This window comes from Haemaphysalis longicornis, unplaced genomic scaffold (genome assembly GCF_048455015.1).
Source record: "Haemaphysalis longicornis isolate Haplotype H1 unplaced genomic scaffold, Haemaphysalis longicornis Haplotype H1 scaffold_8, whole genome shotgun sequence".
Lineage (NCBI taxonomy): Eukaryota > Metazoa > Arthropoda > Arachnida > Ixodida > Ixodidae > Haemaphysalis > Haemaphysalis longicornis.
This window is the reverse complement of record NW_027526445.1, coordinates 165881157-165899577: the sequence shown is the minus strand read 5'-3', so window position 1 is coordinate 165899577 and position 18421 is coordinate 165881157. Positions and strand designations below refer to the sequence as shown.

Below are 18421 nucleotides of genomic sequence, written 5' to 3'. Positions count from 1 at the left end.
TGTCACGTCCCAAGTTTTCCTTAGCAGCGCCTTGCGTGCAAAGCACTGCTGAAGGCTTTGATGCGCCTGGTTTATGCAGAGGAAATGGGCATTTATGCTTGGGAAAGAAAGATATTTTACTATGGCTTTAGCTATTGAAATGAACCAGAAGTAAAAAGAAAGTAGAATTGAATTTACTAAGCCTGTTCCAATCAAAACTGCTAGATTTCGCATTCAATTTTCAAACCTTGAGTCCACAGAGTGAATGTAACGCAGTATAAGTCATGTCGTGAAGAACAGAAGCTGCGTTAGAACAGCGGTACTTTTTGGCTAGCCACGACGTTTTATGCTGTGTTGCGGACATACATTTATTGGTTTTAAGAAGATGATGACGGTCTGGTAGCATGGCCTTTTGCAGAGTACAAATACCAACACAAAAAAAACAAGTGGTCAGTGTTTTGTTGGTTGAACAAAATAAGGAAGCAAAAACATACTTTGTTAAAATTTAAAAGGTTCCTCCAAAGCAACGAACAAGCAATTCATCAGCAGAAGAAGCTGTCGTAAAAAGCGCTATGGCCACTATTTTCACGCGCTCAGAACATTGTTCTTTGTTGAGGCTATCTTCAGTGCCATCGCCTACTCTGCCCGGAAGAAAGTGGAAAATAAATACAGTCGACTCCTGTTACCTTATGAATGATGCACGAAAGTTGTAGATGAGTGTGCTTTTGTTGATTGCCACTTCAACAGCTACATCAGGAGTTGTCACAAATTCTACGGCAGTCTGTCCAGGCTACCTAAACAGCTAGCAGTCCATCAACACGTCTGCGTCCATCCGCCCTTCCTCCCGCCCATCCATACGTCCGTCAATCTGTAACTAGAATAGGCCGGGAACGTTACGCATGAGCATACTGGTTCGGGGTTTACCAAGTCCCTGGTGACGGGTGGGAAAATGATTGGTGATAAAAAATGGCCGCATATCCGCTCCTTTCGTTGCAAATGTCGACGAAAGACAATAGTCGACTGGCACCCCTGCCCAGTAAATGTCTCCCTCCTCTTACCTGTTCACCTCTTATGCTGTTCCTCTCCCGTCTCATTCCTCCCGAGATAACATACTAGAGGTTTGCTCAAGAAAATTTAAATTTAACCTCATTCTACTGCTCTAGTCCGGGTGCCTCGATGCCAGAACTGCTGTACGGCGGAGACACGGGGGAATGGAGGCATCCTAGTACAATGTTTATAGAACCACGTTGCCCCGCTCCACGCACATTCCAAGCAGAACGTGGAACCTATCTAGTGGAACCTTTCGCTACTGTTGCCGTTTGATTTCTTTAAATTCCGCCAGGAGCAGGCGACGATTTCCTGCATTTGATATTGCAAATACCAAGCATCCACAAATTTCTTAATAAATGAACACTGAAAATATCACTTTTGAATTGATTTTCTACCTCACATTTGCGTAATGTCTTATTCTTGTTGAACAGTGTTGACAAGTGTGAACATTGCCACCAGACTTAGACGTATAGATTTTGCTGTGGGTATGTAAGACTATTGCGTAGATTCAGTTTTGCTGTGGGCGGGTGGCTGAATCCAGTCACAGACAGACAGACATACAGGCAACCCAAAATTTCTGTGTTTAAGTAGCCCAAGAAAGACTTGTCGTCTTTAAAGGGTTGTTTATGGGGAGGATGGGAAGTGGGGTTTTCAGTGAGGTAAATAGAGGCGGCGGAGGGAGACTAGGATGGCAACGGAGGAGGAGCATGTAGTGTGTCGGGTCTCCACTAGATGGCGCCACGGCGACCATCATCATCAGTGGACTCTAGGTGCTCTAATGGGTTATGTTCCTGCTGGTAGCGTCGTGTCTGTACGTGTCTCTCAGGGCCGCGTGCTCTGCTGGGGCGGTCCCTCGGCGTACCCGCTCGGCCACCCTCAACAGAGCATGGCAGAAAGGACTTGCTGAGAGGAGTACTCGAAAGGGAAGGGTGATGTGAAAGAAGAACAGGGCAATAGGAGGGCAGAAGCGTGAAGAGGGGCGGAACTTAAAAGTCTTCTTTAGATTGTGAGGGAAGAGGAGGAGGAAGTAACTTTGGTGGGACCAGAGGAAATGACTATACTCGGTTACAACTCAAGAACGGAAGCACCCTCATGTAGTGTATCACTCCGCAAAAGCGCCGGACCCGTGACGTCGGTGCGCGCGCGTTTTGAAAGGGTTTGCTATGAATGCGTGATATCGTCTGCCTTGTCTCACGCAGTTTGTTTGTCGTCACTGGAGTCATGTATAAGCATATAAAGTCCAAAAAATCACGGGAACGGCTCACGTCATGTCCAAAATATTCCCAGTAACGCCCTACTTGCGCCGCGCGGAGAAACATCCGGCTACGGTGATAAGGCACAGCGGCAACTTCCGGTGCCGTTCTTAAGTTGTCACCGAGTATGGTTGGGGCTGGTGTGCTTCGGGCGACGGCCAGGATGCTTTGGTTCCTAGCGGCATCTGCGGTCTTCAAGACGGCCCCGTACTGCTGGATGTCAGGGTCCTCATTAAGCCACACGGTCTAGCTCCCACTGATTTTTGCTGCCTCCAGCTTCCGATGGTGGGGACAAGAAAAAAAAGCAATGAACTTTGAAGCTTGATCTCACTGAAACAAAAACGTCCAAAATCGAAATGCAATGACTGCAAAACGAAAAACACTTCTGCTAAAATCAATGACTGAAATGAAACGCAACACCATCGATCGACCAAAATGAAACGCTTTCATGTTGCGGGGATTTACCCGAGCGCAAATGTTTGATATACGCTATCGTAAACCATTTTTCTGTTACGGGAGTGTTTATGTTTTTCAATGCCCGCCCGTTCTGTCGCAGAGCGAACCACGCGTGGCCTACCCATACCGCGCTAGAAGGTGAACTGCCCGGTGGAAGCGAGTGACCACACCTGTGATGTGGCGTGATCCGAGCCAAGGCGCTTATTGCCACCCACTGCGATGTGATATAGTGCGACAGTTTCGAGTGCCCGCCCGCGCCAGCTTGTAGATTTACGTGCTTTTCGGGCGCAGCTCTCGCTTGCACCCGAAAAGCACGTAAATCTACTAGCTCTTACAGGGGCACAGTCAATACGTTATCCGTGGCCGATCCAGTGGGTCTGCGCCCACTTCAAAGGCATACATCACTGTCGTCTGTAGAGCACCTAAATAAAGATGGCTTTGCAGCGAGGCGTTTCGGCGTACACCACCATCGACGGTGCAGATCAGCCAATACAAGTTTTGCTTGAATAATTGGGGGGCACTTTTGTCCGCGTACAGGCTTTGAATGCAATAGCTTTACAGAAATGGCCATCCGTGAATCGGCAGTGATCCCTTGGCAGCAGCTGTCATTTTCCCTGACAAACTATCTTCAGTGCCGGTACAGGTGCCGCCAGAAGTAAATGGAACGTACACAAGAGCTGCGGCCAAACCGTATCGGAGCGCCCGGTAGATGCACCGGCGGGAAACGTAAGGACGAGTACAGGCCCGCGCACCTGCCGACGGCGATAGTCCATCTCAAACCAATTTTTACCTAGCTTTGAGCGTTGTTCGCAGCGTACTGGTCTCAATGAGGGCGCTGGTAGCAGAGACGCATCTGACAGTGTCTCCGGCACACCTCCAGGAGAAGTGGCGCGCCATCACGGGAATCTACAGTGATATTTTTTCTTTCAAATTTTTTTAGGTGTGTATGCTGTCAGTGCCATCAGTGAGACCAGTATGCTGCGAACAGCGCTCAAAGCCAGGTAAAAATAATTGGTTTGAGAGGTATAGATGGGCCGGCAAGTAGCAAAGATTTTTTTATGGTGGGCCCTGTCTGATGCCGATGCACCCTCCAGCATCTCAAGCTCAAGCTTTCATCACCACGCGTCACCACTTCCTCCTTCTATGCTAGAGAGAGAGAGAAGTGGTTCGATTTTGATTTGAAACGGGAAAAGAACTGACTGGGGATATTACTGTACTTCTCAGGGAGTTCACCTGCATTCAACCCATTCCGGGGATGGGAACAGAGTAGGGTATATACTTTACTTTTCTCATTACTTTTACCGTTTGCATTACTTTTCTGAGCTCTATCCGATTTGATAGATAGAAGAGGTGAGGGCACAAGTTACATTCCTGAATGGCCTGCCATGTCTCCTGAGCGTGGGCAAATTCCCTGCACATGACATTAAAAACTTAGTTTCTTCTCTAACTTCTCTCGCGTCGCACGTTTTCTTTAGCAGTGCCTTATATGCGCAAAGCACGACTTTGACACGACTGGTTTAGGCAGAGAATATAAGCCTTTGTGTTTGGAAAAGATGCATTTTATAAGCAGGCGTGTGGCAGGAGTCGGTCAGCTTGGCGTTGTCTCGAACTGTCGGTCCAGGGTGTTCCCAGTGCCTGTCTGCCGCTACTAGACTACTGGTGAGGGAAGGAGGATATCTGGGGTTCTGTGGTCACTGCAAAGAATCAAAAGGGGAAGGAAAGCAAAGGGAGGGGTGTTTGCAAAGCCTGCTCCAATAAAAAAAATGTCAAATTTACATACTGAGTGCACATGCGGATTGATGTATTGGAGGCCGATTGCTGGACTTCCATCATGTCTGTGTAGTTCTTTTTTTTCCTTATTCGTGCCAGGATAGCTCGCACGGTACCTTGGCACGGACATGACCCGTTAGTACAACCAACAAGAGGCCGGGCTACAGCCCACTGCGTTCTGCCTGTGGCAGGCCTCCTAGAGTCGACTCGCGATAATTCGAACTCGAAGGGACCCGAGGATTTTCTTGGAATTAATTATCAGAAGTTCTAGTCCACTTATAACAATATCCAAGTGCCAAGGAAATGCCATCGTTATAACTTATAAACAATAATTGTTATATAAGCGGGTTGCGAAATAAAAAGATGGAACAGAGCTCAAAACATTTTATCCGCATGCCAGCAAGGTCGCGCTACCACTAATTTGCGGAAAAGAAGCCACAGTCGGCCACATTTGTTTGCCGCGTGTGAAGCTAGCACAAATCTTTTCCAAGAGCATCTATAGGTGTTTAACCTAGCTGAGGTAAATGTCCCCTTCGGAAACAAAGTCCCCGAGGGACTGTGTCACGCGCGCCTCCTACGAAGACACTACCTGAGTAGGCTGCGCAACCGCGTCATTAGAGTCGTCACTGTTGCACTTTTGGTGCACAATATAACCGGATTAAATCGTTATATCTGATATCGTGGCACTGGAGCATTGTAATAAGCGGTTTATTTTACCATAGAAAGAATACAAAAGTCGACGGTGCCATAGCTGTTCATCGTTATATCCGATATATTGTTATAAACGGTATGGCAACGTCTCGTGCCACGCGTGTGGCACGAGCCACGCCCTTTCAGATAACGCAATACAGGTGGCACGCGGCTAGCTGACCGAGCCAAGCCAATCCGAGTACAATGCACGTGACTTACCGAAAGCACGTGTTCACGCACTGTCTGGAGCCGGTGAAGCCAACGGGCTTGGGGCAGATGGTGGCCCGGTCCACGCACTTTCCCTCGAAGAACACCACCCGGTTGTAGTGCAGAGAGAGGGTGCACGATTTCTCGTTTTGCGAATAGCACGTGGGTGGGGCGCTGTCGAACGCTGCATCATCGTCATCATCACCACCATCGTCGTTATAAGAATCTGTCGGTCATCCACAAACTTTCGAGCGGCTATAGCATTACTGCTATAGTTAGAAAGGCCAGCAACAGGACTGCAACTTCGCAATGGCATGCACCGCTCATCATCATCATCAACTTCGTCATAACAATCTGCCATCAGTAATCCCACTAAGTGTCAAACCTAACAGTTTCAGCTCTCAGTCTCTCGACTACAACCGCACAATGCCCGGCCGTCATCCCCACCACCATTATAATCTGCCGTAGATTTCCGAGCCAGAGAGTGAGTGGTCGAGTCTGTCAGTGGCTAGACTAGGGCTCTGTGATGTCGTCAACTTCCCCGGTCATCATAATCATCATCACGATTGTGATAATGTGGCAGTCCTCCGACAGACTTTCAAGCGATTAAACCTGCTAGTCATGTGTCAGCGGCTACATTGGGACTGTTTCATGCCACAAATCGCCCTGCTCATCATCATCATCATCATTCTATTTAACCAGTCGTCGCAAATTCCACCGACTTCGAACCGCTTCAACATATATATTTAAGCAGGCCAGCAACAATATTGGGACTGATCAATGGCATGTACTGCTCTGGTAATCATCACCATCATCTGCTGGTCGCCAGCCTGACCGTAATTGATTGGGAGAGGTCAGCGACAGAAACAGAGAGAGCCAATTGATCCAAATTCAGCCCTCTGAGATTTGCAAATGGCGTCTTGTTCAGTAAATCAAGAGGTGACTTGCAAAAACTGCTCCGGGAACTGCTTCCAGAGCTCAATCATAATTAACAAAGATAAATATTAAGAAATGTGAAGTAACGTTAAAAGAAATGCAGAAAGGATTCTCTTTAGAGTACGTAACAAAATGCTTGAAGAAGCAATGCCGATTGAAACCGCGAGAAGAAAGGCAGAAGCAGAATTACAGTAAACCCTCGGTATAGGTGGTATTTGTTGAAAAGTTAAGCTGTCAATTTCTTTGCTTGGTAACACTGGAAATGGCCATAAACATGGCCGATGCGCCACGTACATGGCGCTATAGTGCCTAGACGGCACTATAATGACGCTATGGTGGCTAGAATAATGGCGCGGCTTGGGCCACTGCGCCCGCACGCCGAAGAAAAGAAAGAAAAAAAAAAACACCGCCGTGCGTCGTCTGCTCCATTTCCACCCGATTCTCAACGCCGATGTCAACAGAGATGTTATTAATCGCACTCACAATGAACTCGAGGCAATACTTTGCGTTCGGTACGTGAAGTAGAGTTTGTAACGTGCAACACAGTCATGTGCTTAGCACGGACAAGTACCGCCATCCCGCGGAGCCCGACGTAACGAGTGACGGCGCACCACGGCCTCCGCGATCGGCTGCCGGCGGCGCGCCGTTGCTCCGGCCGTCCCAATCGCACGGAGAGAGCGTAATTCAGAAGAGGCCGTTTCGCCGTTGTCCGCCGCACCGCGGCGCGCGGAGCCGATGGTTGAAACGAAAGCCGGGCATGCTGCAACGCGTCTAGAAATTGCGTTTCGTTAACTTTCGCGCTTCGTATCGCAATAAAAAAAAAACAGCTTATGTTATGGGTGCAAAGCGACTCATAGAACCTGATAATAATGAATTTATTTTACCTACGATTGCAGCTATGCGACTTCTTTAACATGTGCCGCATGACGCCTTCGACACACGGACAATATTCCCTACTACCAATGGAAAATTTCTGGTGCTTAAATACCGTTCGGTTCGCTAACAGGTGATTATTTTTCAGGTATTTCTTATCCAAGCTTACGTACTTTCTATAATCTGCATGGTCAATGCAGTTTAGTAGAGCGCGGGGCGCGATCGCGTCATACGCACGACGGATGGCTGTGCTCTTATCTGGCCTTCGAATTAATGTCTGTTGGGTGGAAGCACCCATCATATTTTTAGGATTAACACGTTTAAAGAGTACTACGTTGACCGATAGCCTCAAAGATAAGGCAATCTGTTCTACACATGTGCGTTAAGCAAGTTACAGTTCCAATTTCAGTCGCAACAAATAAAACAACTTGAAGTGAGATGCACCCCGATTTCATTGTATTCTTAAACGTATTTCGGTGACCACAGGCAAGCCCAATTTTCCCTATTTTGGACCCAAGACTAAAGACATTTAAATGTTCAATTACTGACATCGAAGCCCATCCATGTGTAAAGCAACGATGGCAGGTTTCATGTTTGCTTTGGTCATGTACACACTGCAGCTGTTTTCAAGGGCCCGTTCTTCCACACGAAAATATGCGAGACTTGCCCGTATGAAAAAAAAAAGTGGCGACAACAGTGTTTGCAAACTCATTTTAGTGTGACAGCGCACAACCTGCATAAAACTCCTCGTAAGATTTTCTGCGTTTTAGGCGGCAACCGAATGCTTGTAATGCTGCTTTCTTTAGATAGTGACAGTGTGTCTTTCGGTTACAGAAAACTGCATAAAGAAGGAATAACATCATCGTAAACGGCGGCTAATTGTTAGCTGAGTTGCACGCCGCAAAAAGCGCATATAAATTGAAATCTTGTAAATTCAAAAAAACGCATGTGTGTAAGAATATTATCAATTGGCTGCATAACAGGTGTTCCTTGGACGAGGTATCAAGCAAAAATATACAAATGTTCAACTTCTAAAAATAACTGGCAAAATCAAACGGCGCCAATATAAAAATGCAAACATTGCGCTCGATTGTTGCCCATAACCCACCCTATGCGCAAATAAAAATATAACTGCTGTTCCAACAAGCAAGCACCCGATCATTCTGTAGCCGAGAAGTTTTCGCACCCAAATATCCGCGCATCTGAATGTCCGCACGGAAATGTCCTGCACCGATCAAGCGCAGCAATCACAGCGCGATTAACTTTTCAGTGCTGCTCCTCGAAGCTTCTGAGACAAGCGAACTTCATGACCCGGTAGTTCGGTTTGTCAGCTCAACAAAAATAAAACTGCAACACAGTTACGCGAATTCCGACCGTGAAAACACGCAGCAACTCAGGCCCCACAAAGCCTACCAGTGGAGTCGGTGCAAGCTGCCGAACCATCGGCTAACACCGCCACCTCGCGGCGCGTTGCGGAGTTAGACAAATTACATGTTTTTGCTGGGGGACGCGCCGAATGGGACGGCCGGAGCAACGGCGCGCCGCCGGCAGCCGATCGCGGAGGCCGTGGGCGCACTCACACGGTTGCAGCTTCATGCGCGCCTCGCCAGTGAATACAAGCAATATCGAAGCCATCAGGACATGAAACTCACTTCGTTATAACGGGTACTTCGTTGAAAGCGAGGATGACTTGCACTCTTTGCACTTCAGTTGTGACCGCGAAAAACTTCGAGTAACACGAGAATTCGAATAAAGCGGCTTCGTCGTAACCCGTGTGAATGCGTGCTGGGGTAAGTCCGGCCAGCTCTCCCAGATAACCTCTGTTGTTGTTACGAGGAAGAAGTGGGGTTGGGCTGGAGATGCAAATGAGGAACTGACGACCAAAAAGGAGCGGCTACCGAGAGATAGGACTAGAAGTAGGACGATACGGATAAATTGAAGGAGGGGTGAACTAAGAAAGTTCTGTGAGGCCTAGGTCGGTAGACCTTTCGCTTCCGTTGCTACGGCGCCGTTGGCAGTGGCCCCTTGGGAGCGTGAAAAAGCTAAACCCAGTTCCAATCAGAGCGAAACCTGGTGAAACAGCTCAGCTAGCTGTGGGTTGTCTTTACGAATATTCAGTTTAGCTTCGCATTTTTGTTACAGCGGTCTTAGCCGATATTCATCATGTAATTTTTTTTTCTAAATAGTTCCGGTAAATGAGTTACCGTTCACCGAAACTCTCGCGCATGCAAGGTCGACTTCCGCCATTACCAGTATCTCCTGCTCACAGTCCGTAAGGACTGAAAAGGTAGCTCTAAAAAAAACACACACAGAAACATCCCCCTCGCGAGGGGCACGATCAAATGCAGAGCATTTCCGGGGGCGCACGACGTTAAGTAGTTTGCTTTACGTTAATGTTGTTGCACTTGTGGCAACTGCTGACGAGAGAGCGCTCGTCAGCACTAATTTGAATGAGTCAAGGATATAAAGCGCATCCGTAGCGTCCCATTCTGTGTCGGCTTTGTGGCGCAGTGGGTAGAGCACCATGTACATTGCGTTCCGCCCGCAGGGTCGAGGGATCGAAACCTGGCGCCGGATAGTATTTTTTTATATAGTAGGGAGGGGTGCGGTGCGGACTACGGACGTCAACGCGGGTGATATCGTGAGTTACTGAAATGCTCTGCATTTAAAACAACAGTTGCAGCCGTTTTCTGTAACATGCTCCCTCCGTTGATGGCCATGTACTGACTGCCAACAGTAATTCTGTAACGTTTATAACTTCACCGTGAACTATCTCATCATGAAAAGTAAATGTAACTCGTCGTCATGTTAGAGCCGTCTTAGCGGCTGTCACATATTTTGCTTTTTCGGGATACTTCCGATAGCACAAGAGTTAGAGCCGTTTTCTGTGTACCATACACCCTCCGCAGGTGACTATGCTTCACCGCGCAACAGGCAATGTGAGAAAGCACGCTTACAAAGACCAAGCTTCACCTCTAAACACAAATTCATTGCTGGGGAGACATTTTTGGCGGCATATACTATGGCGTCATATCAGAGTGTGAACGCTTAGATCCTTCTCTTATTTTTTAATGAAATTTTATATACTGGGAACCGATTTCTGCCATCTGGATTCCAGCTGGGAGAGTGACAGCTGACGACGGCGACGGAGGACAAGGCGTGTCACTGACTATCTCCACACTTTTAACACGAAAGTGTTTTATTCCGGGATACACAAATATTTGAGTGACGTCATATCCGTCACGGAAGTGATGCCAGTACAACGAAGCCAGCGGCCTGTAAAGGGTGCACTCCTGCACACAGGGTCTTCTTGCGGGGAAGCAACCTTTAGAACCAAACAGTATATTATACTTTGGATTGTTCGTTTTCGGGCTTCATATTCTAACACAAAAGTGTTTTATGGCGTGATGCACCAAGCTTTCACTGACGTCACATCCGTCACGGAAATGACGCCAGTACACCTTTGCCGAAGCGACCTGCAAGCAGGACGTCGCTCGCCAAGCACACGCACGACAGCCGCCGACCCTCAAATCATTCCCAGCAGCAGATTTCACTTCACATTTCACTTTCGTGATTTACCGATTCCTATGACAGAGGAATCAACCGCAGTTTTTTTTTTGTTTTGTTTTCAATGTGCCGGTGCTCCTAAGATTCGTTTTCCCTCCTCAGTAACAGGTCCGCCTGCGGTCAGGAAAACTTGGAAAGGCCGCAGGACCGGTTTTAGAGGGTGAACGTGCGCGAAAACGCGCCGTTCTCCGCTCGCGCGTGTTTCGCCCTTTACCTCGGCTCTGTGACTGCGGAACCGCGCAGCAGAGCGCGCTGACGGGTGGACAGGCTTGGGTTTCGCACCTTCGCAGCGGGCGGAGCGACACTCGGCCAAGGTGTTGAAGGCAGGCGAGGAGAGGCACTTCCCGGGGCCGACGCTCAAGCAAGCGCCGTCGTAAAAGTAGCGGGAGGTCTTGGTGTCCGCGGCCGGCACGCACAGTCGCAACTTTATGGGCTGCGAGCACGCCTGGCTAGGCACCGCTCCGCCTGCGGGGAAAGGATACGGATATGGATACTGATACGGATTTAAGACTTTTCCCTTTGAAACGGGCGAACTACCTCACTAGACAATGCTGTGAGTGTCCTAGCCTTATAGTTTACCAACGCGCAGTGCGGGTGGCCAGCACTGTTGAAACATGCCAGGGGTGAGACAGCTGCGCATATTGTGCCGTTTTGGTACAAAGTTGTTTTCCTGCGCCAGACTGCTCCAAAAGCTTGAAAATTGCAAAAAATTGTGCCAAACGGCTCCAAAAGCATTCTGGGCCTCCAAGATTCGTCCGATTCTCGGATTCTCGATTCTCGGATCGTCCGCGGACTGCCCGAGACGCGATCCGGTGCTCGATCTTCCCATGCATTCCTACGGGACCTCTGTTGCGAACGCAGTCATCGGTGCAATGGTCTAATTAGTGTCGCATCATGGCGGCGATGGGAGCAGTCTGCGTTGATTCACGGCTGGAACCGACTTTAGCGCGGGAGGAGGAGAGTCGTGTCTGGCCGTGGTTGATTTTTACCCAACCGGCCAAACCGCTTCCGCTCACTGACTAGCCAGAGTCAGTGTTAACTACTAATAATGAATGTGGCTAGTCGGTGAGCGGAAGCGGTTTGGCCGGTTAGGTAAAAATCAAGACAATGGTCTTATTAGTGTCGCACCATGGCGGCGATGGGAGCAGTCTGCGTTGATTCACGGCTGGAACCGACTTTAGCGCGGGAGGAGGAGAGTCGTGTCTGGCCGTGGTTGATTTTTACCCAACCGGCCAAACCGCTTCCGCTCACTGACTAGCCAGAGTCAGTGTTAACTATTAATAATGAATGTGGCTAGTCGGTGAGCGGAAGCGGTTTGGCCGGTTGGGTAAAAATCAAGACTATGGTCTTTTAGTGTCGCACCATGGCGGCGATGGGAGCAGTCTGCGTTGATTCACGGCTGGAACCGACTTTAGCGCGGGAGGAGGAGAGTCGTGTCTGGCCGTGGTTGATTTTTACCCAACCGGCCAAACCGCTTCCGCTCACTGACTAGCCAGAGTCAGTGTTAACTATTAATAATGAATGTGGCTAGTCGGTGAGCGGAAGCGGTTTGGCCGGTTGGGTAAAAATCAAGACAATGGTCTTATTAGTGTCGCACCATGGCGGCGATGGGAGCAGTCTGCGTTGATTCACGGCTGGAACCGACTTTAGCGCGGGAGAAGGAGAGTCGTGTCTGGCCGTGGTTGATTTTTACCCAACCGGCCAAACCGCTTCCGCTCACTGACTAGCCAGAGTCAGTGTTAACTATTAATAATGAATGTGGCTAGTCGGTGAGCGGAAGCGGTTTGGCCGGTTGGGTAAAAATCAAGACTATGGTCTTATTAGTGTCGCACCATGGCGGCGATGGGAGCAGTCTGCGTTGATTCACGGCTGGAACCGACTTTAGCGCGGGAGAAGGAGAGTCGTGTCTGGCCGTGGTTGATTTTTACCCAACCGGCCAAACCGCTTCCGCTCACTGACTAGCCAGAGTCAGTGTTAACTATTAATAATGAATGTGGCTAGTCGGTGAGCGGAAGCGGTTTGGCCGGTTGGGTAAAAATCAAGACTATGGTCTTATTAGTGTCGCACCATGGCGGCGATGGGAGCAGTCTGCGTTGATTCACGGCTGGAACCGACTTTAGCGCGGGAGAAGGAGAGTCGTGTCTGGCCGTGGTTGATTTTTACCCAACCGGCCAAACCGCTTCCGCTCACTGACTAGCCAGAGTCAGTGTTAACTATTAATAATGAATGTGGCTAGTCGGTGAGCGGAAGCGGTTTGGCCGGTTGGGTAAAAATCAAGACAATGGTCTTATTAGTGTCGCACCATGGCGGCGATGGGAGCAGTCTGCGTTGATTCACGGCTGGAACCGACTTTAGCGCGGGAGAAGGAGAGTCGTGTCTGGCCGTGGTTGATTTTTACCCAACCGGCCAAACCGCTTCCGCTCACTGACTAGCCAGAGTCAGTGTTAACTATTAATAATGAATGTGGCTAGTCGGTGAGCGGAAGCGGTTTGGCCGGTTGGGTAAAAATCAAGACAATGGTCTTATTAGTGTCGCACCATGGCGGCGATGGGAGCAGTCTGCGTTGATTCACGGCTGGAACCGACTTTAGCGCGGGAGAAGGAGAGTCGTGTCTGGCCGTGGTTGATTTTTACCCAACCGGCCAAACCGCTTCCGCTCACTGACTAGCCAGAGTCAGTGTTAACTATTAATAATGAATGTGGCTAGTCGGTGAGCGGAAGCGGTTTGGCCGGTTGGGTAAAAATCAAGACTATGGTCTTATTAGTGTCGCACCATGGCGGCGATGGGAGCAGTCTGCGTTGATTCACGGCTGGAACCGACTTTAGCGCGGGAGAAGGAGAGTCGTGTCTGGCCGTGGTTGATTTTTACCCAACCGGCCAAACCGCTTCCGCTCACTGACTAGCCGGAGTCAGTGTTAACTATTAATAATGAATGTGGCTAGTCGGTGAGCGGAAGCGGTTTGGCCGGTTGGGTAAAAATCAAGACTATGGTCTTATTAGTGTCGCACCATGGCGGCGATGGGAGCAGTCTGCGTTGATTCACGGCTGGAACCGACTTTAGCGCGGGAGAAGGAGAGTCGTGTCTGGCCGTGGTTGATTTTTACCCAACCGGCCAAACCGCTTCCGCTCACTGACTAGCCAGAGTCAGTGTTAACTATTAATAATGAATGTGGCTAGTCGGTGAGCGGAAGCGGTTTGGCCGGTTGGGTAAAAATCAAGACTATGGTCTTATTAGTGTCGCACCATGGCGGCGATGGGAGCAGTCTGCGTTGATTCACGGCTGGAACCGACTTTAGCGCGGGAGAAGGAGAGTCGTGTCTGGCCGTGGTTGATTTTTACCCAACCGGCCAAACCGCTTCCGCTCACTGACTAGCCAGAGTCAGTGTTAACTATTAATAATGAATGTGGCTAGTCGGTGAGCGGAAGCGGTTTGGCCGGTTGGGTAAAAATCAAGACAATGGTCTTATTAGTGTCGCACCATGGCGGCGATGGGAGCAGTCTGCGTTGATTCACGGCTGGAACCGACTTTAGCGCGGGAGAAGGAGAGTCGTGTCTGGCCGTGGTTGATTTTTACCCAACCGGCCAAACCGCTTCCGCTCACTGACTAGCCAGAGTCAGTGTTAACTATTAATAATGAATGTGGCTAGTCGGTGAGCGGAAGCGGTTTGGCCGGTTGGGTAAAAATCAAGACTATGGTCTTATTAGTGTCGCACCATGGCGGCGATGGGAGCAGTCTGCGTTGATTCACGGCTGGAACCGACTTTAGCGCGGGAGAAGGAGAGTCGTGTCTGGCCGTGGTTGATTTTTACCCAACCGGCCAAACCGCTTCCGCTCACTGACTAGCCAGAGTCAGTGTTAACTATTAATAATGAATGTGGCTAGTCGGTGAGCGGAAGCGGTTTGGCCGGTTGGGTAAAAATCAAGACTATGGTCTTATTAGTGTCGCACCATGGCGGCGATGGGAGCAGTCTGCGTTGATTCACGGCTGGAACCGACTTTAGCGCGGGAGAAGGAGAGTCGTGTCTGGCCGTGGTTGATTTTTACCCAACCGGCCAAACCGCTTCCGCTCACTGACTAGCCAGAGTCAGTGTTAACTATTAATAATGAATGTGGCTAGTCGGTGAGCGGAAGCGGTTTGGCCGGTTGGGTAAAAATCAAGACAATGGTCTTATTAGTGTCGCACCATGGCGGCGATGGGAGCAGTCTGCGTTGATTCACGGCTGGAACCGACTTTAGCGCGGGAGAAGGAGAGTCGTGTCTGGCCGTGGTTGATTTTTACCCAACCGGCCAAACCGCTTCCGCTCACTGACTAGCCAGAGTCAGTGTTAGCTATTAATAATGAATGTGGCTAGTCGGTGAGCGGAAGCGGTTTGGCCGGTTGGGTAAAAATCAAGACAATGGTCTTATTAGTGTCGCACCATGGCGGCGATGGGAGCAGTCTGCGTTGATTCACGGCTGGAACCGACTTTAGCGCGGGAGAAGGAGAGTCGTGTCTGGCCGTGGTTGATTTTTACCCAACCGGCCAAACCGCTTCCGCTCACTGACTAGCCAGAGTCAGTGTTAACTATTAATAATGAATGTGGCTAGTCGGTGAGCGGAAGCGGTTTGGCCGGTTGGGTAAAAATCAAGACTATGGTCTTATTAGTGTCGCACCATGGCGGCGATGGGAGCAGTCTGCGTTGATTCACGGCTGGAACCGGCTTTAGCGCGGGAGAAGGAGAGTCGTGTCTGGCCGTGGTTGATTTTTACCCAACCGGCCAAACCGCTTCCGCTCACTGACTAGCCAGAGTCAGTGTTAACTATTAATAATGAATGTGGCTAGTCGGTGAGCGGAAGCGGTTTGGCCGGTTAGGTAAAAATCAAGACAATGGTCTTATTAGTGTCGCACCATGGCGGCGATGGGAGCAGTCTGCGTTGATTCACGGCTGGAACCGACTTTAGCGCGGGAGAAGGAGAGTCGTGTCTGGCCGTGGTTGATTTTTACCCAACCGGCCAAACCGCTTCCGCTCACTGACTAGCGAGAGTCAGTGTTAACTATTAATAATGAATGTGGCTAGTCGGTGAGCGGAAGCGGTTTGGCCGGATAGGTAAAAATCAAGACAATGGTCTTATTAGTGTCGCACCATGGCGGCGATGGGAGCAGTCTGCGTTGATTCACGGCTGGAACCGACTTTAGCGCGGGAGAAGGAGAGTCGTGTCTGGCCGTGGTTGATTTTTACCCAACCGGCCAAACCGCTTCCGCTCACTGACTAGCGAGAGTCAGTGTTAACTATTAATAATGAATGTGGCTAGTCGGTGAGCGGAAGCGGTTTGGCCGGTTAGGTAAAAATCAAGACAATGGTCTTATTAGTGTCGCACCATGGCGGCGATGGGAGCAGTCTGCGTTGATTCACGGCTGGAACCGACTTTAGCGCGGGAGAAGGAGAGTCGTGTCTGGCCGTGGTTGATTTTTACCCAACCGGCCAAACCGCTTCCGCTCACTGACTAGCCAGAGTCAGTGTTAGCTATTAATAATGAATGTGGCTAGTCGGTGAGCGGAAGCGGTTTGGCCGGTTGGGTAAAAATCAAGACAATGGTCTTATTAGTGTCGCACCATGGCGGCGATGGGAGCAGTCTGCGTTGATTCACGGCTGGAACCGACTTTAGCGCGGGAGGAGGAGAGTCGTGTCTGGCCGTGGTTGATTTTTACCCAACCGGCCAAACCGCTTCCGCTCACTGACTAGCCAGAGTCAGTGTTAGCTATTAATAATGAATGTGGCTAGTCGGTGAGCGGAAGCGGTTTGGCCGGTTGGGTAAAAATCAAGACAATGGTCTTATTAGTGTCGCACCATGGCGGCGATGGGAGCAGTCTGCGTTGATTCACGGCTGGAACCGACTTTAGCGCGGGAGGAGGAGAGTCGTGTCTGGCCGTGGTTGATTTTTACCCAACCGGCCAAACCGCTTCCGCTCACTGACTAGCCAGAGTCAGTGTTAACTATTAATAATGAATGTGGCTAGTCGGTGAGCGGAAGCGGTTTGGCCGGTTGGGTAAAAATCAAGACAATGGTCTTATTAGTGTCGCACCATGGCGGCGATGGGAGCAGTCTGTGTCGCTATCAATAATTAACAGTGACTCTGGCTAGTCAGTGAGCGGAAGCGATTGGTCCGGTTGGGTGAAATCAACTGACTGCTCTTCATCGCCGCCAGAAAGGGAGGGATATATATATATATATATATATATATATATATATAGAGAGAGAGAGAGAGAGAGAGAAAGAAAGAAAGAGAGAGAGAGAAAGCTTTTATTTGAGCACGGTGACTAGGTCAGGCGGGAGTCAGTATATTATCTCTATGGAAAAAACCCAAGGTTACGCATAGCCAAATGAGGATGTAAAAAAACTCACAATGAAGACAAGTGACGTATAAGGGTGCTACGCGTTATAATTATCTCTAAATTATTGCAGATTCCTTTTTTTTTTAACATTGTAGCCTTGAGCGCGTTCACTCACCGCAGGCTCTCCGACACGCCTCCATGTCCCGGAAGACGTTCTGTCCCGTGATGCACGTTTGTCCGGGCCGGAAGCGGCGACACGTCTTCCCGTACTCGTCAAGCCACACGACATTCGTCGACCCTCCCGGTATTTCCGGGCAGCGGCCGACCTCGGGCGGACGGCACATCGTTGCTGCGCGTAGCAGAAAGGCTACTGAGCGAGATCGGGCTTTCGAGCTGGTGGCGTTCGGTTGTTACCCACGGCAGCACTCGCCCTGTTCGATTAGCAAGCGCAGTCGGGCGGCTGCGGACGGGCGTAACAGGTTCACGCAAGTACAGCGTCGTTGCGCAACTGTCCCACATATCCAAGCCCCGTGCTTTATACGTTTCCGATTTTGTCCGAGATAAAAAACTCGTTTTGCGCACTCCTACATCGCCCGCCCACTGGCTGGAGATGTGTAAATGCAGCAAGTTCACGGGAAAATACGATTGTTGTAAAAAGGCTGCAAGGCAGGTCGAAGCATATGAAGAGGAAAGTAACGGCTATAGCCATTACTTTCCTTTTCCACCATCACGCGTATACGCGCGATTATGGAACAAGCACTAAATTGTCGCAAACTGCTCAGACCTGAAAATCGATTAAATTATATATCCTGCTCGCACAGCGTCATGTGCAGTTGGAATCGTGATGAATGGAAATAAAGATGAATTGGAACAATGAGGTGCTTTATAAAGAGTTTAGCCTAAACTTAATGCCGCGTGTGTGTGCGGGCGTGTATGTGCACGCGCGCATGCACGTGTGTGCTTCTGTTTAACGATAGCAGCTAGGACCATGTTGTGTACCACTCCGCCGGACCAATGAGGCTGTGTAGTCAACGCTCGCGACTTCTGGAAGGACATAGCGTTTCTCAGATAGTTTGAATTGAAGCATTTACACTCGCAAGGACATTAGGATTGCTACAGCTCCTGCTTTTGTTTTGCGCTTCCCAAAATGCTTGCCGAAAGTGGAGTAACCGCTGGTTACGGGGATAAGGCGCGGCGACAGCTTGCATGGTTGTACTTAAAGAAGCCATGAAGACAAAATACGACATTGTTCCGTTGGAAAGAACTAGCCTTCGGTAACTGTCTCAGCTTCATTGCTGGCACAAAATATGTTTTTAAAAAATAAAAAA

At 49.5% G+C, this 18421-nt stretch overlaps 1 protein-coding gene across 1 annotated transcript; it reads right to left on the bottom strand.

Moving 5' to 3' along the window:
* Nucleotides 1-4202: 4202 nt before the first annotated feature.
* Nucleotides 4203-17437, bottom strand: LOC144149489 (uncharacterized). The gene is made up of 4 exons (XM_077681079.1): nucleotides 17269-17437; nucleotides 11064-11246; nucleotides 5418-5589; nucleotides 4203-4432 (listed from the first exon to the last, which is right to left on the bottom strand). The coding sequence occupies exons 1-4, from the start codon at nucleotides 17435-17437 to the stop codon at nucleotides 4387-4389; spliced, it is 570 nt and encodes a 189-aa protein (XP_077537205.1). The 3' UTR covers nucleotides 4203-4386.
* Between the last annotated feature and the right edge of the window lie 984 nt (nucleotides 17438-18421).

What these genes read in the sequence shown, in the direction of transcription:
- LOC144149489 (XM_077681079.1), bottom strand. Translation starts at nt 17,437, where the DNA reads ATGTGCCGTCCGCCCGAGGTCGGCCGCTGCCCGGAAATACCGGGAGGG. An exon ending in GGCGTGTCGGAGAGCCTGCG is followed by an intron (nt 11,247 to 17,268) that starts GTGAGTGAACGC and finishes CTTTCCCCGCAG; the next exon opens with GCGGAGCGGTGCCTAGCCAG. An exon ending in TGCGTGAACACGTGCTTTCG is followed by an intron (nt 4,433 to 5,417) that starts GTAAGTCACGTG and finishes GATTCTTTGCAG; the next exon opens with TGACCACAGAACCCCAGATA.